The following is a 26,304-nucleotide window of genomic DNA, read 5'->3' on the forward strand; positions in this document are numbered from 1 at the left end:
GCTTTGTAGTATAGTCTGAAGTCAGGGAGTCTGATTCCTCCAGTTCCGTTTTTTCCCTCAAGACTGCTTTGGCTATTCAGGATCTTCTGTGTCTCCATACAAATTTTAAGACGTTTTTGTTCTGGTTCTGTAAAAAATGCCATTGGTAATTTGATAGGAATTGCATTAAATCTGTAGATTGCTTTGGGTAATATAGTCATTTTCACAATATTGATTCTTCCAATCCAAGAACATGGTATATCTCTCCATCTGTTGGTATCATCTTTAATTTCATTCTTCAGTGTCTTATAGTTTTCTGCATACAGATCTTTGTCTCCATAGGTAGCTTTATTCCTAGGTGTTTTATTCTTTTTGTTGCAATGGTAAATGGGAGTGTTTCCTTAATTTCTCTTTCAGATTTTTCATCATTAGTGCATAGGAATGCAAGAGATTTCTGTGCATTAATTTTGTATCCACAAATTTACCAAATTCATTGATTACCTCTAGTAGTTTTCTGGTGGCATCTTTAGGATTCTCTATGTATAGTATCATGTCATTTGCAAACACTGACAGTTTTACTTCTTCTTTTCCAGTTTGTATTGCTTTTCTTTCTTTTTCTTCTCTGACTGCCGTGGCTAGGACTTCCAAAACTATGTAGAATAATAGTGGTGAGACTGGACATCCTTGTCTTGTTCCTGATCTTAGAGGAAATGCTTTGTTTTCCACCACTGAGAACGATGTCTGCTGTGGGTCTGTCATATATGGCCTTTATTATGTTGAGGTAGGTTCCCTCTATGCCCACTTTCTGGAGAGGTTTTATCATAAATGGGTGTTGAATTCTGTCAAAAACTTTTTCTCCATCTATTGAGATGATCATATGGTTTTTAATTCTTTAATACATTAATATGGTGTATCACATTGATTGATTTGCATATATTGAAGAATCCTTGCATCCCTGGGATAAATCCCACTTGATCATGGTGTATGATCCTTTTAATGTGTTGTTGGATTCTGTTTGCTAGTATTTTGTTGAGGATTTTTGCATCTGTATTCATCAGTGATACTGGTACTTTTTTTTTTTGTAGTATCTTTGTCTGGTTTGGTATCAGGGTGATGGTGGCCTCACAGAATGAGTTTGGGAGTGTTCCTTCCTCTGCATTTTTTGGGAACAGTTTGAGAAGGATGGGTGTTAGCTCTTCTCTAAATGTTTGACAGAATTCGCCTGTGAAGCCATCTGGTCCTGGACTTTTGTTTGTTGGAAGATTTTAAATCACAGTTTCAACTTCATTACTTGCGACTGGTCTGTTCATATTTTCTATTTCTTCCTGGTTCACTCTTGGAAGGTTATAACTTTCTAAGAATTTGTCCATTTCTTCCAGGTTGTCCATTTTATTGGCATAGAGTTGCTTGTAGTAGTCTCTTAGGATGCTTTGTATTCCTGCGGTGTCTGTTGTAACTTCTCCTTTTTCATTCTGATTTTATTGATTTGAGTCTTCTCCCTCTTTCTTGATGAGTCTGGCTAATGGTTTATCAATGTTGTTTATCTTCTCGAAGAACCAGCTTTTAATTTTATTGATCTTTGCTACTGTCTTCTTTGTTTCTATTTCATTAATTTCTGCTCTGATCTTTATGATTTCTTCCCTTCTGCTAACTTTGGGTTTTGTTTGCTCTTCTTTCTCTAGTTCCTTTAGGTGTAAGGTTAGATTGTTTATTTGAGATTTTTCTTGTTTCTTGAGGTAGGCTTGTAATGCTATAAACTTCCCTCTTAGAATGGCTTTTGCTGCATCCCATAGGTTTTGGATCGTTGTGTTTTCATTGTCATTTGTCTCTAGATATTTTTTGATTTCCTCTTTGATTCCTTCAGTGATCTCTTGGTTATTTACTAATGTATTGTTTAGCTTCCGTGTTTGTGGTTTTTACGGTTTTTTCCCTGTAATTGACTTCTAATCTCATAGTGCTGTGGTCAGAAAAGATGCTTGATATGATTTCAACTTTCTTAAATTTACTAAAACTTGATTTGTGACCCAAGATGTGATCTACCCTGGAGAATGTTCCATGTGCACTCGAGAAGAAAGTGTAATCTGCTGTTTTTGGATGGAATGTCCTATAAATATCAATTAAATCGATCTGGTCTATTGTGTCATTTAAAGCTTGTGTTTCCTTGTTAATTTTCTGCTTGGATGATCTGTCCATTGGTGTAAGTGATGTGTTAAAGTCCCCCACTATTATTATGTTACTGTCAATTTCCTCTTTTATAGCTGTTAGCAGTTGCCTTATGTATTGAGGTGCTCCTATGTTGGGTTCATATATATTTATAATTGTTGTATCTTCTTGGATTGATCCCTTGATCATGATGTAGTGTCCTTCCTTGTCTCTTGTAACATTCGTTATTTTATAGTCTATTTTATCTGATAGGAGTATTGCTACTCCAGCTTTCTTTTGATTTCCATTTGCATGGAATCTTTTTCCATTCCCTCACTTTCAGTCTGTATGTTTCCCTAGGTCTGAAGTGGGTCTCTTTAGACAGCATATATATGGGTCTTGTTTCTGTATTCATTCAGTGTCTTTTGGTTGGAGCATTTAATCCATTCACATTTAAGGTAATTATCGATATGCATGTTCCTATTACCATTTTCTTAATTTTCTTAATTGTTTTGGGTTTGTGTTTGTATGTTCTTTTCTTCTCTTGTGTTTCCCACTTAGAGAAGTTCCTTTAGTATTTGTTGTAGAGCTGGTTTGGTGGTGCTGAATTCTCTTAGCTTTTGCTTGTCTGTAAAGCTTTTGATTTCTCCATTGAATCTGAATGAGATTCTTGCCAGGTAGAGTAATCTTGGTTGTGGGTTCTTCCCTTTCATCACTTTAAATATGTCATGCCACTCACTCCCTTCTGGCTTGTAGAGTTTCTGCTGAGAAATCAGCTGTTAACCTTATGGGAGTTCCCTTGTATGTTATTTGTTGTTTTTCTCTTGCTGCTTTCAATAATTTTTCTTTGTCTTTAATTTTTGCCAATTTGATTACTATGTGTCTCGGTGTGTTTCTCCTTGGGTTTATTCTGTATGGGACTCTCTGTGCTTCCTGGACTTGGGTGGCTATTTCCTTTCCCAAGTTTGGGAAGTTTTCAACTATAATCTCTTCAAATATTTTCTCTGGTCCTTTCTCTCTCTCTTCTCCTTCTGGGACCCCTATAATGCGAATGTTGTTGTGTTTAATGTTGTCCCAGAGTCTCTTAGGCTGTCTTCATTTCTTTTCATTCTTTTTTCTTTATTCTGTTCTGCAGCAGTGATTCTGTCTTCCAGGTCGTTTATCCATTCTTCTGCCTCAGTTATTCTGCTATTGACTCCTTCTAGTGAATTTTTCATTTCAGTTATTGTATTGTTCATCTCGGTTTGTTTGTTCTTTAATTCTTCTAAGTCTTTGTTAAACATTTCTTGCATCTTCTCACTCTTTGCCTCTATTCTTTTTCCAAGGTCCTGGATCATCTTCGTTATCATTATTCTGAATTCTTTTCCTGGAAGGTTGCCTATCTCCACTTCATGTAGTTGTTTTGTCTTGTTCCTTCATCTGGTACATAGCTCTCTGCCTTTTCATCTTGTCTATCTTTCTGTGAATGTGGTTTTTGTGCCACAGGCTGCAGGATTGTAGTTCTTCTTCCTTCTGCTGTCTGCCCTCTGGTGGATGAGGCTATCTAGGAGGCTTGTGCAAGTTTCCTGATGGGAGAGACTGGTGGTGGGTAGAGCTGGCTGTTGCTCTGGTGGGCAGAGCTCAGTAAAACTTTAATCTGCTTGTCTACTGATGGGTGGGGCTGGGTTCCCTCCCTGTTGGTTGTTCGGCCTGAGGTGACCCAACACTGGAACCTACCCAGGCTCTTTGATGGGGCTAATGGCGGACTCTGGGAGGAGTCACACCAAGGAGTACTTCCCAGAACTTCTGCTGCCACTGTCCTTGTCCTCACAGTGAGACACAGCCACCCCCCCCCCCGCCTCTGCAGGAGACCCTCCAACACCAGCAGGTAAGTCTGGTTCAGTCACCTATGGGGTCACTGCTCCTTCCTCTGGGTCCCGATGCGCACACTACTTTGTGTGTGCCCTCCAAGAGTGGAGTCTCTGTTTCCCCCAGTCCTGTCGAAGTCCTGCAATCAAATCCCACTAGCTTTCAAAGTCTGATTCTCTAGGAATTCCTCCTCCCGTTGCCGGACCCCCAGGTCGGGAAGCCTGATGTGGGGCTCAGAATCTTCACTCTGGTGGGTGGACTTCTGTGGTATAGGTGTTCTCCAGTTTGTGAGTCACCTACCCAGCAGTTATGGGATTTGATTTTATTGTGATTGCGCCCCTCCTACCGTCTCATTGTGGCTTCTCCTTTGTCTTTGGATGTGGGGCATCTTTTCTGGTGAGTTCCAGTGTCTTCCTGTCAATGACTGTTCAGCAGTTAGTTGTGACTCTGGTGCTCTCACAAGAGGGAGTGTGAACACATCCTTCTACTCTGCCATCTTGAACCAATTCAGTGACTTGATTTGTAGCTTAACCATTTTGTTGATGAGATTCCAGTGGGTATAATCCATTTATTTACATAGTGATACGGAGTCCACTGAATGGACAGGTGGACACCTGGGCCGATGCCAGTGCTGCTGTGAACATTCTTATATGTGTCTCCTGATGTACCTACTGTGTGAGTTTTGTTAGGAATGTGAGGTCATGTGGTAAGCACATCGTCAACTCTACTCTCATCAGAAAAGCATCGCTGCTTTTCCATAGCAGTCGTACAGCTGTCTCCATCTCCTCAGCAACGTCTGACATCATCCACCTTGTAATTTCCGCCCATGTGGCAGATAGGAAATAGATTTCACCAGGTTCTGAAAACTGCATTATGCAGCTGCTCATAAGAGTGAGCACTGTATTATATAATCATTTTTATCATTTTCAGGTTTCCACTTCTGTGAAATACCTGTTGAAACCTTTTGTCCATTTTCATACCGGGTTTTCTTTTCCTTTTTGATCTGTAAGGGTTTGAAATATATTTTGAATACTAATGCTTTGTCAGGTATTTGCATTGCCAGTATCTTCTGATGGTTTGTGCTGCATTTTCACTCTCTTTATAATGCTTGTGATGAACCAAAGTTCGTTTCAGTCTAGTCACATTTTCAACCTTTTTGTTTCGGGTTAGCATTTTTTGTTTAGAAATCTCTGCCCAAATATAATAAAGATGTTTTCCTATACTTTCAAAGTTGTCTTTCACATACTAAGTCTTTAATCAACCTGGAATTGATTTTTGTGTACGGTGTAAGGTGGAGTCCATTTTCATTCTTCTTCACCATATGGATTATAAATTGTTCTAATACCAATTACTGAAAACTTCATCCCTTACCTGTTATACTAAGATGTCAGCTTTGAATAAACCAAGTTTTGAAATATGTATGAATCTGCTTTGGATTATCCTGTTCTTAATAAATCTATTCTTTCAAAATACCTCACTGCTGTAATAACTATAACTGAACAGTAATTCTTCTCCTTATTCTTCTTCAAGAGTGACTGTATTATTTTTGGCTCTTTACTCTTCCATATTAAGTTTTAGAATCAGCAATGAACCTATAGATTTATTTGAAGTGACATCAATAGCGAATCTACAACCCCACGAACATGAATTATTTCCCATTTGTTTAGGCCTTCTTCACATTTCTAAATAAAGTTTTATAATCTGCTAGTCACAGTTTTTTTTCAAACATAAGTACACATGCATGTATCAAATGGTTTTTCTACATTTATCAAAACTGTAATGTTACTGTAGTGAATTTCATTAATTGATTTTCTAATGTCAAACCAACTCTGCATTCCAAACCTATGCAGTCATACTTTTAAATATACTGCTAGATTTAATTCCATAACATTTATTTATGTGTTTCGCATCTTTGTCCATAAATAAGAACAGCCCGTGATTGTCCTTTCCCATACCATTCTCTTCTGATTTTGAGAGCAAAGTTATTTAAATCATCTAAAGTGAATTTGGAGTTGTATTAGTTTCCTAGGGCTGCCCCAACAAATTACCACAAATTTGGTGGACTGAAACAATAGAAATTTATTCTCTCTCAGTTCTGGGGGCCAGAAGTCCAAAATTAGGTCTCAGCAGGGCCACCTCCCTCTGACTTCTCTAGGGGCAAATTCTTCCTTGCCTCTTGCAGCTTTTGGTGGCTCAAGCTCCTTGGCTTGGAACTGCATCACTCCAAGCACTTCCTATGTGTTTGCACAGACTTCTCCCCTGTGTCTCAAATCCCCCTCTCCTTTCTCTTATAAGACACCAGTCATTGGCTTTAGGGTTCACTCCAAAACCCAGATGACCTCAATCCTAATTATATCAGCAAAGATCCTATTCCCAAATGCAGTCACATTCACAGGTATGGGGGTCAGGAACTGGACACCTACTTGTGGGGGACATGATTCATCCCACTACAGGAGTGCACCCTCTTTTTCTAAATTCTAAAATGATTTATGTAAGTTTGGAATAATCTTCTTCTTTAATGTTTGGTAGAACTTGACAGCAAAACTTGTTGGACCAGGATGTCTTTCTTTGTGAAAAGATTTTAAAATGCTGATTAAATTTCTTTCAAGGTTTGAAGACTATTCAGGTTTCTACCTTCCTGAATAAGTTTGGTTTCTGCCAATTGCCCATACCTTCAAATAACCTCTCAAGTTCACTGGCATAAAGTTGTTTACATTATCTTATTTTTATGTCTGGAGCATCTGTAGTTATGTTCTCTTTATTCTTAATATAGTTTATTTGTACATTTTGTCTTTTCTTTCTTAACAGCCTTCCCGGAGGTTTGTTGATCTTATTCGTTTTTTACAAAAAAATTAATTTTGGCATTGTTCATTTCTTCCTAGCATTTCTTTTTAACTTATTAATTTCTGCTCATATGTTCATTATTCATATTCACTTCTGCTTTTTTTGGACTTATTCTTTTCTAACTTCTTAAGCTCGAGACTTAGCTGACTTTCAGCCTTCTTTTCTAATATAAGCATGTACACCAATATATATTCTTCTTCTAAGTGCCATTTTAACTACATTCTCAAGTTTTGACACATATATAACATTTTCATCACCTGTCAGGTTCTTAACATCTTACTTTCCCTTTGGTACTGTGCTTTCATCCATAAATTATATAAAAATATTTTGCTTGATTTCTAAACATATGGGACTTTTTGTCTTTTCAATACTGATTTTAGTTAACTATAATATCTTTAAAATGTGTTGAGGTTTGCTTGAAGCTGCATCCCATGGTCAATTTTTTTTTTTTTTTTTTTTTGCAGTAAGCAGGCCTCTCTCACTGTTGTGGCCTCTCCTGTTGCGGAGCACAGGCTCTGGACGCGCAGGCTCAGCGGCCATGGCTCACGGGCCCAGCCGCTCCGCGGCATGTGGGATCTTCCCGGACCGGGGCACGAACCCACGTCCCCTGCATCGGCAGGCGGACTCCCAACCACTGCGCCACCAGGGAAGCCCCCCATGGTCAATTTTAATAAATGTTTGTGTCTGTTTGATAAAACTGTCTACTCTGCAGCTGCTGAGTTCAGTGTCCTGGACAGGTCTATTAGATCAACTGTGCAGCTGCCATCTTTCTTAGTATCCTTACAGATACTTTTGAGTTTTGTTAATTTATTAATTACTAAGAAAGATATGAGGATGTTACTCTTGTGATGAAATTCAGAAATTGTATGTCTAGAAAGATATAAAGTGAACTGAACCTTTATCATTATATGGTAACCTCCTATCTCCAGGAATGATTTTTGCTTTAATGACTATCTAAAAGGACATCCTTTAGAGACAGGCTATTGATAGAAAAATAATTTGGTTTTTTCCAGGTTTTTCTAAAAATATTTTCCCTCATTTTTGAAAGCTAATTTAAGGGACTGTAAGATTCCAGATTGAGAATAATTCCTTCAGTACACAGAAGGGTACTTGGTCAGGGTATCCAGTCCACCACAACGCTGGCAATGAAACACTCTAACAGTTGCAGTGATTAATTTACAAACCACTTAACTTACAGACTGTAGTAAAACAGAGCTGCGTATTTTCAAAATTAGCAAGACAAGGGAAAGCTACTACAGGAACTTCTCAGCTGTGAAGAACATGGGAATATTGTCCTACCACAATTTTGGTAGAAAAGGACAGTTGAAAGCATCTTAGAATTTTTAAAAATGGGAATCAACGGGCTTCCCTGGTGGCGCAGTGGTAGAGAGTCCGCCTGCCGATGCAGGGGACACGGGTTCGTGCCCCAGTCTGGGAAGATCCCACATGCCGCGGAGCGGCTAGGCCTGTGAGCCATGGCCGCTGAGCCTGTGCGTCCGGAGCCTGTGCTCCACAACGGGAGAGGCCACAACAGTGAGAGGCCTGCATACCGCAAAAAAACAAAAAAAAAAAACGGGAATCACCATTTCAGCATACAGTCAGCCCTCTGTATCCACAAGTTCTGTGCCTGGGGATTTAACCAACTGCGGATCAATTTTCAATTTCCAAGGATATGGAACCACAGGTATGAAGGGCTGAATATACCATGCCATTTGATATAAGAAACTTGAGCATCAGTGGATTTTGGTATCCGCTGGGGGTCCTGGAACCAATCCCCCTCCCCACCAACCGGATACTGAGGGAGGACTGGACTTACCATGCTGCTTAGATTTCTTTTTCTTTTTCTTCTTCTTCTTCTGCTTTGGTTTGTAGTGATCTTTGTCCCTCTTCTCTTTTCTTTCTTTATCCTTTTCTTTTCTCTTACCTAAATGACCAAAGTGAGTAAGTTAGTAATCATGACTGATCCTGATTTGTTCCTCTGTGGTTAACCTAAAAGCAGCATTTATGTTTTAATCAGCTATTCCAGTCACCTGCCCAGAGTGGATGGATTCAATTAAACTGTTCCTGTCATGAGTCTGGAACTCCTGATTAGCTTATTGGGCTATAAGAGGGGATCTTCATTAGCAGTGTTGAGAAATCCCAACTCCTGACACCTTAAAGTTAACACAGACAGTAGTTAAAATCTTTAAATGAGTAATATAACTCAGTTTCCTGATGTGGCAAGAAATAAACTCCATAACTTAAGAAAGACCTGACTGAGGAGACTCAGCATTTCCACACAAAATTTAATGAGAAAATATACTAGAAGCTTAAAAAATAAAAAAAATAAAAAACTTGAATTTTTTTCCTTTGGAAAAACAAAAAAACTAGATCATTTCCACAAATAATTCCTTCAGTCTTTCAATACTTTCCCAGTGTATACAAGAATGAAAATAAAAAGCACAAAGAAAAAAAACTTATTTCATTAAACTAAATTTTGTCCCCAAATTTTAAAATATTCCTTTTTCCCAATCATATGCACTTTAAAGAAAATGAACAGATGTTAAAACAGTTTCCTAGAGTATTTTATTTAAAATTAATTCATCACATATATTCAACTATTGTTCCAACTCAGAAAGGTTTAGCCCATAACTTATCAACCATATTAAACCAACTTTCAGTAACTCAAGCTCCAGGTAGCTAACCTGTAGAATACTTAAGACTATTATCCATTATTCCAAAACTTTTAGTCATTATAGCACAGAAGACAGAAAAGATAGCAGAAAAACTTTCAGTCATTATAGCACAGAAGACAGAAAAGACAGCAGAAAACTTAGTAACTTTTTATAAAGTAAAAAAAAAAGGCTGAAAAAAAAGGCTATTTTAATTTACCATCCATTCTCTAAGTTTCAATAATATTAAATGGTAGCTTATTTTTAAACAGTCATAGTTTTAAAGATGTTCAAAAACATCAAGTTCTCAGAGAAAGCCTTAGGCTCCCTTGACAAAAAATACCCATACTACTGCAAGATATGTATTTAAGAAATCACATATTTGGAGCCGAATAATACTAATAAACACTAAAACAGATGATCACTTACACCTAAAGGAGCACTAACAGGTAAAAAGTAAGGGACAGACTATGTCCTCCCACTGCCAAGCCATCTATAGCCTTTTGCTTAAAGATTACTTTCTGTTCATACCAAATGTAGTTGAGCTTTTTTCTTCCAATTTCACTTTTTTTTCTGTTTTCGATATTCCTGCAGGTTTAGGGGAAAAATATGTAAGTTTAGTCAGAAAGGATTAAAAGTATGGGACAATGTTTTAAATTACAATTGCTCACAAAACTCTACCTAAGACTCTTTTCCCCTAAAGGTCTACATTATTTTATTGCCTGAACTAGTAACAAAGAAGTGGGATTTATTACTTCAAAGGAATAATAAATTAAGAATGATTTTTGTTCCCTCAGACTACTCAGATTAGATTCCTAGTTCCACCATTTATTAGCTCACAGCCTCGAGTAAATCATTTAATCTCTCAGTGCTTCAGTTTCCTTATCTGCTAAATAGGACTAAGAGCATCATCTACCTCCTGTTGTTATCAGTATAAGGTGAGTCAAAATGTGTATTGATGAAATGCTTAGTGTCTGATAACTACTGTTTTTTTCTCACTTTCTCCTTTATGGTGGGGTAATAATTTGAGACTACATCAGTTCTAGAAATAGCATAAATATGGGTCTGAACATAAAAAAATGTTAGGATAAATGCACTAGGCAATCAGTTAAGATCAACTTTGGCATCACAGCCTTTGGCAGTCCATGTTGAAATGCACTCCAGTGGTAGGTCCACGTAACATTTCTGCTCCTGTGACAATTATGACAAAATGCTATTCCAGTCATCCAAATGAAATATTAAATTTCACATTAAATTATACTGGTTTTCAACAATCTGCATAAAATTTTTAAACTAATATTTAACCTCTGTTGCCTAGAACAAACTTGTACCTTTGAACTTCATCATGAATGTGTTATTAGGTAACGATAAAAGCCAAAACAGAATTATTCTATAAATTATTTTGGTCTTTATCCAAATGTAAGATATAAAGGCTTATTATCACATACAAAATATTCAACCTTAGTGGCACTTAGGTTTTATTACCTAATAGTCCAAAATACATTTTTAAACCAATAGTGTACCTCATGAACTGTGCTGCTGACACAGACACACTTAACCAAGCTTCTCAACTCATATTCAACCACTGCCAATGCTAATATCTTATGTGTGTATAGGGTTAATCTAAGAAAAACACTCTAGTGCATTTAAAATACACTTTCAGTCTATTAAATTATGCTTTAATATCACAGTTATGAGTTCTTTGATTTTTAAATCACTGCAGTACAGTATCAAAAAAGCTAGCACTTTATTCATCTTACTGCAAATAATTTACATAATTTAAATAAAACACAATAAAAATGTAAAAATACCACTCAACTTGAATTAAATGCTAATAAGGCTCTAATAATTAAGTTTCAAATTAAGTAAATATATTGATAATCTCCATGACAAAAAGATTTCTTATGACAAAAAAATGAAAAGGACATCAGAGCAAAGAGAAATACAATTAAACTTCCTTATTATCAAAACTGTTGAACAAATGCCTCACTTAAACTGTTAATTTACTAATTACTGTTTACTACAATTAATGCCATGAAAATTCCACAAATTTGACACAATTTTCTTGAAAATGACAAGGCATTTACAACGGAAACAGTAAGAGATTTGCTTTCTAAATCCTCTGTGATAGTAGAGCTATACCAGAAGCAGCCCTTGATCATGATTATTGCCTTGTAGGTCCCTCCCTAATCCCCAGGAGCACTGAATCTCCAGAGTGAAAGGTGGAGCAAGGCCAGAATCCCCTGGGGTGATTCAAATGGAAGGAACTGCCTTACAGGGCTGCCTTTCCTGACTAGAATGTGTGGGATCCCTCAGGTACTTGGAAGACAAGTAAAATGGTCCTGAACCTCAGCTCCAGAAAACAGGTCAGCACAGCAGAACAGATTCAGTAACTAGCAGAGTGCTTTCAGGAGGACCAGTTCTAGATTGTTTTCACATGTTCTGGTGGGTCCCAAACCTTTATATTTCTTAACTGATAAAATTTTGCAAGTAAAATTGGCGAACTGAGAAAGGCTTGTCAACATTTTACACAATTAAGGATATTAAAATAAATATTCCTATATGCAATAATGGCAGGACTTTAAAAAACACCCATGCCCAAATAGAAAAAAAAATAGATCTATTCAAGAATTCTACAAAAGAATCAATTTCATTTTATGAGAAGTTCTCTACATTGTCCTTATTTCACCAGGCACTAGAATTTGGGAACCAAAGTACGTGGATATTAGTTTACAGAATACTGGTTTTTACACTAAATTTTATCAACAGAACATTTTCGTCAAACAAAATGTTATGTAATATTCCAATACATAATACAACCACCCCCCGCCAAATGAAAAACACAATAAAAAAACTGAATGGAGCGCTTTAGATTAAAGCAAGAGTGACAGATCTCTGAGCCACGCCTGCTTTCACATCCTGCAAGGCGCAGTAATGTGGAGAGGTTTTGGCAGTGTGCGAAATATCTGATTCTCCTGGCAAAAAAGGCGGCTATCCCTGAGACTCTCCATGGAAACCCCAGGCTCTGTACAAGCCATGAACATCTGCTGTGGGGTGGAGGGAGATTACGGAGTCTCTGGTTGTAGTTCTGTTTTGTACAATTCTGGAAAAAAACTGAAAAACACTTTAAAACAAAAAGGCTTTTTAGAAAGTAAATGTGAAATTGGTGTCCCCACAAGTCAGAATGTGACTGTTATTGTCTCACCCGTCCATACACTAAGCTTCCATATTTTAACTCCTTGAAGGGCTCAGAGTAATTCAGTATTTGTTATATCAGTACATATATCCAGTAGATAAATAAGAAAACTAGTTAACATCCCAGTTAGCAACAGAACTAACACTCTATCCTTACCTAAAACTGGTTGGCTCTGTTAGAGAAAGTATTCTGATAATAAAATAAAAACAAAGGCATCGATTTTTACAAGGGCACCAATGACTGTTTTTGGTAATGAGGGCGGCAGGGCAGTAGTATTCTTAACCTTGATTAGTCATATTCTATGCATGCTTCCCAGTGGAAGAATGCAGAGGATTAGGGCAAGTTCATTATCTATACTGGAAAAACAAGTGTTAACCTATTAAGAACACATGTATATAATAATTGGATAATTTGCATAATCTCATTAATTCTTTACCATGACTGTGATATGAGCATGCACATACCACTCACACGAAAAAGTAAAACTCTAAGTCTGTTAAACTATTTCACAGTTAATGACTAACATCCTCATCATTCTTAATACCCCCAAAATTCCAATTTGAAAAAAATACCCCCAGAAAATGTCTTTGATACAAGTTCTGGTAAATAATGCTTTCTACAGAAGTTTTAAAATTCAACAGTAACAAAATTTACTTTTATAATTAACATGAAACAAACCAAGCAAACAGATTAAAAAATTAAAAAGAAAGAAGAAACAAAAACAAAACTCCTGGTACTTTGACTGCAGATGGAAGACAACTTGGGAAGCAGACAGAAGGCCAACAAATACTACGAAACAGTTTCGAGAGGGTAGCTAACAAAAGTGTTGAGAGAAAAAAGCACTCAGACCACTGAGAATTTCAGTGCAAGTCAGACAGGTTCACAAGGTTTTAATCAAAAGATGTCCAATTAGAACATGACCTGAATTCCATTACTTCCCTCAAAAAACAAAAAATGAAAAGGGGTAATAGAAATAAATCAGAATCCCCCCCAAACCCCGCATTCAAATGCTGTGACTGTGTTCAACCCTCTAACAAATGGACTTCCAGTAATTAACATTTAAATCCATGCATTTCCTTGATTTAAGCAATTAAAGTTGCCAGTTATCACCATACTTAAGATGATCCTCATTTTTCAACAAACTTACAAATACATCACATTATAAATCCAAACTCCTCTCTACCTTTCACTTTTCCAGCAAACTATCTTACAACTTTGACTTTCTCAAATAGTTTTCGAATACTTAAAAAGGAAAAAAATATGGTGCCTTCCCTCTACCTCAGTACATTTTTTAACCATTATGAGAAACAAGAACCACACCCCAATGATAATTAGCTACATCTCCACAAATATACTAGAAATTCTGGGGGAAAAACGAAAAACCACTAGGCTAGTACTCTGATTAGACACAAAATCACTGGAATTAAAGATTTCCATGTATAATCACTACTTTGACATTTTAGGATACATCATTCAACTAAGATAACTTAGTTATTATACAGCTATTTACATTCATCTATCTTTCAGGCTTGTTACTATTGCTATATAAAAGAAAATACAAACGTTTTCAAATGCACATCTAAAAATAAATTCCCCGGGCTTCCCTGGTGGTGCAGTGGTTAAGTATCTGCCTGCCAATGCTGGGTACACAGGTTCAAGCCCTGGTCTGGGAAGATCCCACGTGCCTCAGAGCAACTAAGCCCGTGTGCCACAACTACCGAGCCTGCACTCTAGAGCCCATGAGCCACAACTACTGAGCCCACGTGCCTAGTGCCCATGCTCCGCAACAAAAGAAGTCACCGCGATGAGAAGCCCACGTGCAGCAAGGAAGACCCGAAGCAGCCAAAAATAAATAAATTAAATACATAAATTAAAAATATACACATTGGAGGCTTCCTTGGTGGCCCAGTGGTTGAGAATCTGCCTGCCAATGCAGGGGACATGGGTTCGAGCCCTGGTCTGGGAAGATCCCACATACCATAGAGCAACTGGGCCCGTGAGCCACAACTACTGAGCCTGCGCGTCTGGAGTCTGTGCTCTGCAACGAGAGGCCATGATAGTGAGAGGCCCGCGCACCGCAATGAAGAGTGGCCCCCGCTCACCGCAACTAGAGAAAGCCCTCGCACAGAAACAAAGACCCAACACAACAAAAAATACATTAAAAAAAAAAAATATATATATATATATACACACACATACATTTTAAAAACTAATGACTTTATCATTTAAAAAAATAAATAAATAAAAATAAATTCCCCAATGAATATATCTTTTTTTTTTTTTTGCGGTATGCGGGCCTCTCACTGCTGTGGCCTCTCCCGTCGCGGAGCACAGTCTCCGGACATGCAGGCTCAGCGGCCATGATTCACGGGCCCAGCCGCTCCGCGGCATGTGGGATCCTCCTGGACCGGGGCACAAACCCGCGTCCCCCGCATCGGCAGGCGGACTCTCAACCACTGCACCACCAGGAAAGCCCAATATATATCATTTTAACTTGAACATATTTTTCATATATTCAGTACAGCAACAAATTCCAGATTGTTAAAGGACTCATAAGAACTTCACCAGGAAAAGTATCTCAAAGGGTTAAAGGTAATTCAGAAATCTTGTGAAAACTGGGAAAAGAAAAATTAATCACCCTACAGATAGAAGGGGCTTAGAAATTGTCCAAAGACAATGGATCAGTTTTGGGAAATGACAAGAAATGTTTCAAAGCCTACAAATCTTCAAATTTGGGCTCTGATTTTTTTAAAACAAGATATGGAAACACTATCATGTACAAAATAACTTCAATCTTTTATTGATTAATGGAATTGTAGAACACTGTATGTTTAATATTAGTTACACTTTCACTTTGAAAGAAGGAACAAGAAGGTAACAGCAGTAATATAAGAAGTATGCTTAAGTTACTTCAGTCATTTTATTTTAATATACACCACCACCAGAAAAGAGCAAGCTCTATTTTATACTTCACCCAAGGATTTGATAAAGTGGTTTCAGAGAAGATACTACTAAAATCGATTATCCCAATACTCTCTGGCTGCTAATCAAAAAACAGTTTTATGTTTTTCCCTACTTCTGAACTGACTCAATTCACCTTATTTATCCATCTACTGATAATTCCAAATTAGTAATTTACTGGAAAAGCATTTGAAATTAGTATTTGCCTTTTTTTTTCTTTTACTCTAGGGGCTCTTTGGTTGAGGTTAAAATTCTATAAAACTTCCAAGTAAAACAATGTAACCATATAAGGGAAATATAAATAAATATAAATCTAATATTCTGTTAGATTAAAACATCAACTTGATAAAATACCTCCGCACGATTTCAGATTACAATAAGTGTCATAAAATCATCAAAAAATGTCTTACTGAGTAGGGCTGATTTTACACATTAGACTCCCAAAATAACATTACAACAAATTACATTTAAATTTTGGAGATTCTGCTCCAAAATATGGGATTATATGTAAGATACAGGTATATAAATTAATTTAAGCTAAGTGTTTCTTAAATATTAAATTCTATTAAATCCTTAAACCTAAGTATTGAGCCCATTAAGTTATTTTCTGGCTTCAAAACCAAGAAACTTCTGTAATTATATTTAGCTCTAATAATTCCTATTTAGTGGAAACAGGATATAAGAAAGAAGTAGGGAGAAGGAAGTAGATTAAAGTGACAAAATAAGAAGTATATCCAGAGAATACCATAGTAAATGGTCACACAAAAGGACGTTAAACAGACTGAGGAACCCTATCTTCCACAGATGTTATGGAGAAGTATTTATAAAGAGGAACTACATATTAAAATAATGTAATTATACATCAAACTGTTTTTACTGTATAAATGCAAGCCTAGCTAACTTGTAAAATGAATCTTTTTTACCTGATGCTGTTGGAGCTCCTCTTCCATCAGTTACTGCTTTGGAAGAAAGATTTGTAAGCATCTGTGTATCTTCCTTTTCTGCCCTGGGGCATTCATTATGGTAAGAGGGATCTGGGGCTAGCGGTGCTGTAACTTCCGAACCACGACTTAAGTCAAGAGGGAGACAGGGTCCCAGTTTCTCAAGTGACAAATGTGCAACATCAGGCACTACACAAAATAAAGAATGTAATATGTTAATATAAATACACTGTCTCGGTTAATATCCATGTGGATTAAAATGTTATATAAATTAAACAGTGCCTGGAAATAAAGAAGGCACTAAATAAATACTTGTAGAATTAAATGAAGTGCTTATAAGTCCAAAGGCTGTTAAGGAAAAAGCAGAAATTTCTTAATATTTTAATAATCTTTATCTCAGTGTTTTGTCTTCGTTTATGTTTGGTTCTATAGAAAAGCAATATACATTACCCTCTGGTACTGAAGACTCTTGCTGATTTTGAGAACTGATGGAGAATACTTTCCCATCAGTGGCTGGAGAGGGAGGAGAAACCTTTTCTACAGAATCATCAGGCATGGGCAAGGTGGCTAAACGCTGAGATCTTCTTCTCCGCTCACTATGCTTGAAAGGTCTAGGGGGGTTCACAGGCTGTGGAGGACCTAGAAAAAGATCTTCAATGTTCACGAAGCAGATACATGCCAGGATCATCTTATAATACTTAAGGAGAAAAATGGGAAAAATGATTCAAATTCTGCCCTCTGATGTTGTAAGGTATCCACAAGGAACGGCATGTTCCAAAAGTAATCAAAGGCAAAAACTGCCCCCATTCACAAGGGTTAATCAAAACTTCTAAAATCTAAAGCCTACTAGAACCAAAAGAAAATAACATGGAACATTAATTTCAGGTAGTTTCCCAAGTAACAGACTACAGTTAATTCTCTAATTGCAGATCCTTGTTAGCTGCCATTTTTCCTTTGGGAAAATAATCTCTGTATAGCCAAAGATTAAAAAAAATACATATATATATATATATATATATATATGTGTGTGTATATATATATATATATATATATATATATATATATGTCCCTTTTGCTACATTACAAATCTAGAAACTCTAAGAAAAAAAAAGGCAGGGGCATAGGTGACAAAAATCTGACATGCATTGTAGAGTTAGTGCTTTACTTGCCAAAGTAAAACTAATGTAAGTAATTTTATCCCACCCTCATTCCCGCAAATGGATTTTTATAAACATATATTTGGGCCTGATTCATTAAAAAAAATTGAACACAAACAACTTTAAGGACTCATTATGGGCAAAACCCGAGGATTTTTAAAGAATATGACACTGTTCTTGCCCTCGTGTGTTTTTTATTTTGTTTTAAAAAACTAACTTGGTGAGCCATTTGAGCATCTTCTAGCTATGTATTAACAGAAGTTTGGAAATTTTTTTTTTTAACCTTTCATTTTCTTCTTTCTACACGGCATGTAAATATGTTTGATGATTTAGAACAGGCAGGACTACATAAGCCAATATATGCATGTTAATTTAGCAGGAGGAAATGAGTAGTTTAAAAAGGTTGACGCTTTGGGTATTTAAAAATAATTTTACAAAAGTCAAAATGGAAAAGACATGGTGATAATTGAAAAAAAAAAGAATAAAATTCAATTGCTGTAACACTGGTCATAATACCAAAATACAAAACAATTGCAAAATAAAATACGTATCAATGTCATGTGACATTGTAGTGACTACTAATGATATTATTTCATGATAAATGCCATAATGAAATGAAGCTTATAAAGAAACAGTTGAGTTTTTCTGTTTCCATCATTTCTACTCATTTATTAAAAAGAACCAAAACAAAACAAAGAAGTACCAAAACCTGATCAAAAATTGAAAAACATGGTTTGGCAAAAAGAATATAGCAATGGAATGCAAGAGGAAGTTAATATATTTGATTGATAGACGTCTTCTCAATGTCACCATTTTTAATTGTTGTGGAAGATATGATATGGAGAAGTTCATGAGGAAATGTGTCATATTCATTTAATAATCAGGTTACTAATTCATTCACTGTATAAACAGCAAAATTATCTTTTACCCGGTGACTTTTCAGGTAATTATTTTTCATATGTCTCTAACTTAGAATACTAAAACATGAGAAACACACAGTCAACACAAATCTTGTCTTATATATATCCAAACCCATGTCAATAGGCTATTTAAAAAAGACCAAGTTAACTCTTGAAAAATTAGTGGTATTGAAACAGTAAAATCTTTAAATATAAGATCAAGGAAGCAATCTTCTTCTTTCATCAGTAAGATTAAACTGAAGTTTGCACTCTAAATCCTACAATAAGAACTGAATAAAATGTATTGCCGAAGAGGGTACAGACAACTGGGGACAGTAACTAAATCTATCCATAAGAATAGTCTTAGGAGTTCAGGAAAACATCCACTATGGGTCTTTTTGTATCTCATAATGGTTTTGTTCTGTTTTTTTGTAATGAATCAGGCCTCTCATTGTGCTTGGATTATTAGTTGAGGAGAGTCAAACTACAGTGGAATTTGGTTATTAAATGCTAAGGTTTCTTAACCAGCAGTATAGTCACTGTACCTCTGTACAATACATCAGTCAGAAATGTAAATGGGTTTTGCCCCTAAAATAGTTTCAAGTCTTCCCTATCATATCCACTTAAGTTTGAATTTTTAAAATGCAACTTCATAAAAATACAATATAACTACAACCAAACTGTTTTTAATGTATCTTATAGGATAAGTAACTATTTTTTAAAAATCTGTGCTCACTAGTTTTATTTATCATTGAAGAAGAAAGCTGAGATACAAGCGTCAAATCCTCGACTTGTATTAATTCTGGGGAAAGTGGTGATTTAGGGGGTTTTATACACCCAGAAGAATCTCCAGATTCATGTTTGCATTTCTTGCTGCGAGCCTTCCCTGAAGACAAAGTTGAGGATAACAGTGCAGGTTTCTGAGTGTTGGCAGAACTGCTAATGTCAGCTTCATTTTTTTTCTGACTTTGAGGTTTAGGTGAAATCGCCTGAATAAATAATAAAAAATTGATATTTTTATTTTGGTTTCTTCATTTTTGTTGTTTTCTATTTTGACTGTTAAGCATCTTTAGTATCCAAAAACATTGTTAAGCAACATATAACATTTCTATTACAAATGAAAAACCAAAAAGAACCCCACAAATTATTAACTAAAAGTTGAATAGGCTGTCTTTAAAGGGATGCTGTCAACTTGTAGTCTAAATTTAGGTTTTTTAAAATGTATTATTTATAATATTCTCAGAAATAAAATGTTATCTTACTGGACAAATATGTTCCGTATTGAGTTAAAATATACCTCTTTTGACACCATAATTACCAATGACATTGATAATAATTAGGTAAGTAAACAGCATTTTCAAGTTTTAGAGCATTGGAGGAATACATTTAAGCTTCTGACTTTCAGATTTTTTTTTTATAAAATAATTTCCTTTATCGAGTTCAATGCAGAGGTTTAAGTAGACAATTTCCCTTTAAAGAAAGATCTCAACAGGAAAACAATGATCAAATTAACGAAACATTATCTTTAACTCATTTTAATGCTGAAAGCTAGAGTTTCATAAGCATAATGCATCATGAAATCAAAGCCACCAGCAATACAGAGTTAAAAGACTAAAAAACAATACAAAACAAGCAACAACAACAAGAACAAAAAAAAAAAAAACAAGGAGTAAAACCAAGTGTAAGTTAAAAACATTGGATTTAAAAACAAAATACGTCGCATTCTTAGATGAGAGTTTTTACCTTCTTCCTGCCAACTGATACTTTTAAAAAAAAATTAGAACTTTGTCAGTTCTTTCATAAAGAATATCTTCATTCATTTGGCAGTAAAATGTCCTACATATGTAAAACTATATGTGAATGTGTCCTAAGACATCAGAGAACAGCCACATTAGATGGATTTGCAATCTACGGTGTTGGAATGCCTATACTGTATCTCTTTTTGATATATGTTATCTGAGAGCAAAGTATGAGATACACTTTTTTAAAAAAAACCTATACTAGAATAGGTTTTTATAAAGAACCAAACTACTAGCTCTATGAACAACATGCTTGTCCCCAAGATACCTTTTTACTTCCATATCTTTTGTGAGGGATGACCATCAGGTCTGCAGTCTGCAGTTCTCTGGAATATGGAAGATCATTGTCTGGGGACCAAACAGCTTTCTGTTCCCACTAAAAATATTTATAAAGCACTCAAATTTTGGTGGAAAAAAAGTGAATATTTGGTATTAAGTACGGCACCTTTGTGCTACAGATGGCATGTTGGACATACCACATAAAGGGCTGGTGTCAAGTGTCTCATTCATTGAGTTGTCATTTCTATTCTTGAATTTACTCATTACACATGTGTATAAGTGCAGATTAATCATTTGAAAAAAAAACTCCATATGCAGAAAGGATTCCTAAGCTTATCATAAAAGGTGTTGCCAGAAAAGTAATTAGAGCCATTACTTGTAAATAAACAATTTTATTGTTCATCTTCACATATGTGAGAGACATCACTACAGCATCCATTACTCTCAAGTTACAAAGTTATAAAACAAGATTTTAATACTTAAATTAATATCTGGATAAGGTGCTTAACCGCTAAACAAGGACAAATTAACATTTTTTAAAACTTACTGAATTATGCATCTAATGCAGGTTTTATCCAAAAGTAAATATAACATGACAATTCCCTAATACAATTAAATAATCTGTAATTAATAATCTGAGAACTGGGGTTCAAGACCACAGAGTTTGAGGTTTTTTTTAATGTAAATAAATAAATCCCTCAGGACAGTAAGTTTTGGCCTTAGGCCTGTTATAAATCTACGTCATGAGTGGCATTATTTTACTCATTAGGGCAACAGAGGTTAGTGACAATCTCTCTCCTTCAAGTCTATTGTTGATACCGAGATGTAATTAAGAATTTTATAACTCGGCTTTTTAACTTTGAAGAAGGGCAAACACTTAGCACAAAAATTAAGAGTATGGTTACAAAACATTTCACATTGAAATCAACCTGAATGAAAAAAAGGGGGGGAACAGCATCCTGTTCCTTAAAAATATAAAATAATTTACAAAGTTTTCATTAATGATCATTGGTCTCTTTGTTACAAAACTGGGAAGGACTCTCAAAATTTTTTTAATTATGTAAATAAAAACAGCCGAGTTACTCAATTTTTTTTCTTTGTTTTTTAAGCTCAGTTTCAAAATGTTGTACTTCTCTCTGAAATGGGCACTGCCCTCTACACTAACTTTCACATATAATAAATAATTTTCACAATCACATTCATCTCAGCAGGATTGTGCATAATAAAAGATTGACATTGTAATGAATTTTCCAGAAACATTTTATTACCCAAGTCCCTGATTTATTGCATTCTGAGAATACCATAAACAGTGGTGAAAATACAAAATATTGTTATATCTGGGACGTTGAATATAGTAATACACAGTAAAAAAGTCACTTAAAATTTGGTTGATATACTGACAATAACGGCAAAGACTTAACCGTTTGATGACCACAGAAAATCAGAAGGTATGATTCGCTGACATATTAATCAATTTAAAAGATCACTGATTCAATACAACATTAATGGAGGCACCAAAACAATGCACTGTTATCATATCAGGCCTAAAATAACCCTGAAAAACTCAATACAATATCAATTAAATTTGGACTGTTTTTTAAAACGCATATAGAGAAGAGCAACAGGTACTCATTTTAAAGTCTTCTTTATTAGGCTACTAATAAAGAAAATTAAAATAATACAAAAAGGGTATATTAAAACTACATTAAGGCTCAGATTTTAAAACAGGAGAACCAAGGAAATCCAGTTATGGCTATTACTGTGTTCTTATAGTCTTACAGTGCCCAAGAAGGTAAGCCCTTAGAAAATGGAAAAGCATGCACAGTCCACTATATACAGGTATTGTGGGAATCTGAAGGTAGCCAAGGCAAAATCTAGCAACTGCAACCTTCACTTTTAAATTCCTCTATTAGGTGGTTTAAAGACAGACCCTTAATAGTTTAAAAAAATTTTTTTTGTAGTTATTAAAATATACATCCTAGCAAAAATGTATGGCTCATTGATCAATTCATAAAACACATAGTCAGTCTAACAACACCAATTGTTACAATATAAAAGAAACTTCTTACAAAAGAAGCTTTATTAGATGTCAAAAAACCCTGTTTTAACTCACAAATGAAAAGTATTTGTGTAAGGGTCTTTTTGTAAGCTAGTTAAATGTGATCCAGCTGGAAGCCTATACCCTGGGATGCCTGCCTCCAGGCCTTCAACTGTTGGGGGACAAAGGCTTTAGTGCCAGCCTACTGAAAATAAACACTAATGAAGTCTGTAGTTTATCTGTATACCTTGGAGAAGGCAGAGTTAAAAATATAGCATCAATTAATTACCTTCCTATTCCCATATCTGATCAAAAGGGCAATTTCAATTATGTGGATACTATAGCTCCTTGATCATTCCAGTTGGGAACCTTGAAAAAAATCAAATGCTACCATTTCATACCTGCTCCAGCATTGGAGCCGTTTCACTGTTGTCTTCCTTTTTTTCAGCACCATCCACCCCAACAGCTTTGGATGCCAACAAACCTTGAGAAAAATTGTACAGAAATTGCTTATTAGAAAAAATATCGACTTTCACACTAATTAACTTCTCAAAAATTTTAGCAGTTGAAATCCCCTATACTTTTTTATAGAAAGTAAATACAACACTCTCAGAAATTTACTTGTCAAAAATACAAACACCCTTAATAATGGCTCAAGGGGCTGAATTAGAACTTGAGAGTTGCTCACACAATTAGTTTTTAAAATAAAAAAATTAACTAAAAATACCCTTTTAAAAAAATCACACATATACACATTTATTCTGTACAAATTTAAATTTCTATGGTTTAATGTCCCAAAACCTAAGATGGCTTAAATTGTTAATACTTAGGCTTTGTCTATAACTGAAATAAAATATGGAATTAAGATATAAGGAATCCTTCCAAACAACCAGAATATAAAATAAGATTGTTGTTGTTGTTGGATTATTAGTTAAAAAAATACTTCCAATTTTTTATTTCACCTGGATCCTTTAACCTAAGCTTTACAAGTTTGTTTCTATACCCAGCTGTAGCTTACCTTCTTACAAAAGTGGTGAAAACATGGATGCATCCATTTTATGTTAACGTAAAAGAGTACAGATCCTTCCTACAACATTTGAACTTACTTAATATTATAGCCTCATTCTACAATTAATGAAATACACTGGGAGTTCCAGTTTTCACCAATATATACCATTAATTCTGAATTTTAGAAGACAGAATATTTTATCTGGAGTATATATAATTAACTTTACAAGACATTAAAACTCTGCTTTAATTTAGAAATTACAGGCATTTACTTAGTCAAGATTCTTTGCTAAGCACCAGATAGGTACCCTCAATGGAATCAAATTTATTTGCTGCTTCTTATGGCCACCAAGCACATAAAAAGTCACCAAAAATCATTTTTGTGTCATTTCAAAGTCAGGCACACAAAACCTTGGCCTCAAAGGAAGCATGTTTAATAACTGACAAAATAACAGTAAACTTACTTCAGCAATTGTACCATTATATTGTTAACGCTGTCTACATCATATTTAATAGGAGAAAAAAGGTGCCCCAAAATGCCACCTAACTTCGAGCTACCCTGTGGCAACATCGCTTGACTTTTTCAGGTAACAATCTCAAAGATGTTAAGTAATCTAAGTGGAAATTCAAATATTAAAATTGTATTCTCAAAATAGTACTAGAGCCAAGTGTTAAATCAGGCAAAAGGCACCTTTCCATTATTAGATAATAAAGTTGAATATCTATCACTCAGAATTGTAATTCAAAACAGCAAAGGCTGAGAATAAAACAATGATTTTGATACAGCAATGATTGGTATTAAAACTGCTATTTGGTGCAGTTTGACATAATTCATATTGCTCAAGTCCCACACAGTATTAAGTGTAGGTTTAAATGGAGGAAAAAAGACCCAAGGTATAAGTAATTTTACAAAAATAGTTTATAAATCATAAATTCAATCCTAACTATAATAATAAAACTTTTGAACACATTTTTAGATGACTAAAAAAGATGTAGCACAGAATATTTCTTTAACATTTAAAGCTGCATTCACTAGGTTTTTCTTCTCTAGCTAATATTTCTGAGGTTAAATACTACTAAAAATAAAAAGAAAAATAAGTAGGAAATTAGGTTCTTCTTTTGTAGGGAACTGAGTAGAGGCCCTACTTCGAAGGGGTACTCAAAGAGGACAAATATTTGCTATTCAATCTACTAAATACACTTTACGTTTTTCGTTTCCTTTCATATAGGTGGTGGAAATACTTTTAAATCATATCAATAGATGAAACAGATCACAACCTTCAAGAATTAATTGGAGGAAAATAAATACAAATGAAATTAATTTTTGTTATTTGCAAATATGTATTAATTATCAATATATTACTTATCAATATATTACTAACAAGTCTTCATCCAAATAAGATATCTACAAACATTTTAACAGAATGTGTTATGCAGTTTTAAGAAATTATTTAAATATCAGGTAGAAGTAGAATGTAAATTTTTGTAAGTCCCACCCACAAAGTGATAATTTCTCAATACTCTACTTCAGCTATAAAGTAGAGTTAGTCTCTCACTGCTGATAGGAATAAACACAACAGAGGCCAGAGCATCTGGTAATGGGGAAGACAGAAAGAGCAAAGTGGTTAAATTCATGGTCTACTTTTCATCCAGCGATTCCAAAACACGATATTCTTGCTTAGATTAAGAACCAAATATCCTGGATATTATTATCAATAACTTATTACTGGCCAATTCAAATCTCTGGGGTTTTTTAATTATTTTTTAAATTCCTTAAGCTGTACAAACATATCTAAACTGGCTGAATGTCTAGGAACTCCTAGAACTATTACAAACAGACCATGCACTAACTGCTGTTTCTTCTTTTACTCTCTGACAACCCGTACTTTAAAATCTACTCAAATTTGCTTACAGTTTGCTTGCAACTTTGTCCCAAAGTATAAACTTTATTATCTTTGTAAAATAGTTTGTTCTAAATCAGTATGCATAAAGTTATCAATAATTATCAATAAGGTACATGACAATGAAAAATAAGATTCTGGAAGAACATATATATACTATGCAACAATAATTTCAGTGTCTACTTATTTGAAAATTTTGAAGAAAGCCATCCTATTCCATTCTCTGTAGAGAAATCATGTTTGGAATCTCTGTAGGGTGTATATATGAGGAAGAAACAGAAAGAGAGTGAATAAATACATGAATTAAATTTATCCAGCTGCTGGTCCACTTATTTCCTGTTAGAACTATTTAAAAAATAAATAAAATGGTGTGCGTGGGGGGGGGGGGGTAATACATCAGAGCAGGCTGAGATGCTGCCATGTTACCAGCCTATTCCTCTCAGTAGTAAAGGGACAAAAAGACAGATATAAGTGAGCTTGAGAAATTTAAAATATGCCATAATTCCATAACAAAATTGCTATTTCATATTAGTTCTCATCTCTTTTTATGGTCCACAGATGAAATTTACTGTACAGAGGCAAGCCGGAGTTTCAATCATAAAAGACAATCTTAAAATATCTATTATCTTTTTGCATGGTATAGTTGTAACATGAAATCAGA

General features: G+C 35.1%; 1 protein-coding gene across 15 annotated transcripts in view; it reads right to left on the reverse strand.

The window, feature by feature from the left end:
• Positions 1 to 26,304, reverse strand: part of PHF20L1 (PHD finger protein 20 like 1) — a 79,873-nt gene that overhangs the window by 23,426 nt on the left and 30,143 nt on the right. For 14 of the 15 annotated variants that reach the window (XR_013824693.1, XM_079902266.1, XM_079902264.1 and 11 more), the window contains 6 exons: positions 23,136 to 23,218; positions 19,355 to 19,607; positions 17,013 to 17,201; positions 16,545 to 16,751; positions 9,996 to 10,052; positions 8,630 to 8,737 (listed from right to left, as the gene is read on the reverse strand). Coding sequence is in view for 14 of the 15 variants with exons in the window: in XM_079902266.1 (XP_079758392.1) it covers positions 8,630 to 8,737; positions 9,996 to 10,052; positions 16,545 to 16,751; positions 17,013 to 17,201; positions 19,355 to 19,607; positions 23,136 to 23,218 (897 nt within the window). In the remaining variant the exon portion in view is untranslated. Of the gene's footprint in view, positions 1 to 8,629; positions 8,738 to 9,995; positions 10,053 to 16,544; positions 16,752 to 17,012; positions 17,202 to 19,354; positions 19,608 to 19,946; positions 23,219 to 26,304 lie in introns of those variants that run through there. The other variant, XM_079902265.1, reaches the window with a different exon arrangement.

The sequence above is a fragment of the Stenella coeruleoalba genome, assembly GCF_951394435.1.
Source record: "Stenella coeruleoalba genome assembly, chromosome: 17".
Taxonomy (NCBI): Eukaryota; Metazoa; Chordata; class Mammalia; order Artiodactyla; family Delphinidae; genus Stenella; species Stenella coeruleoalba.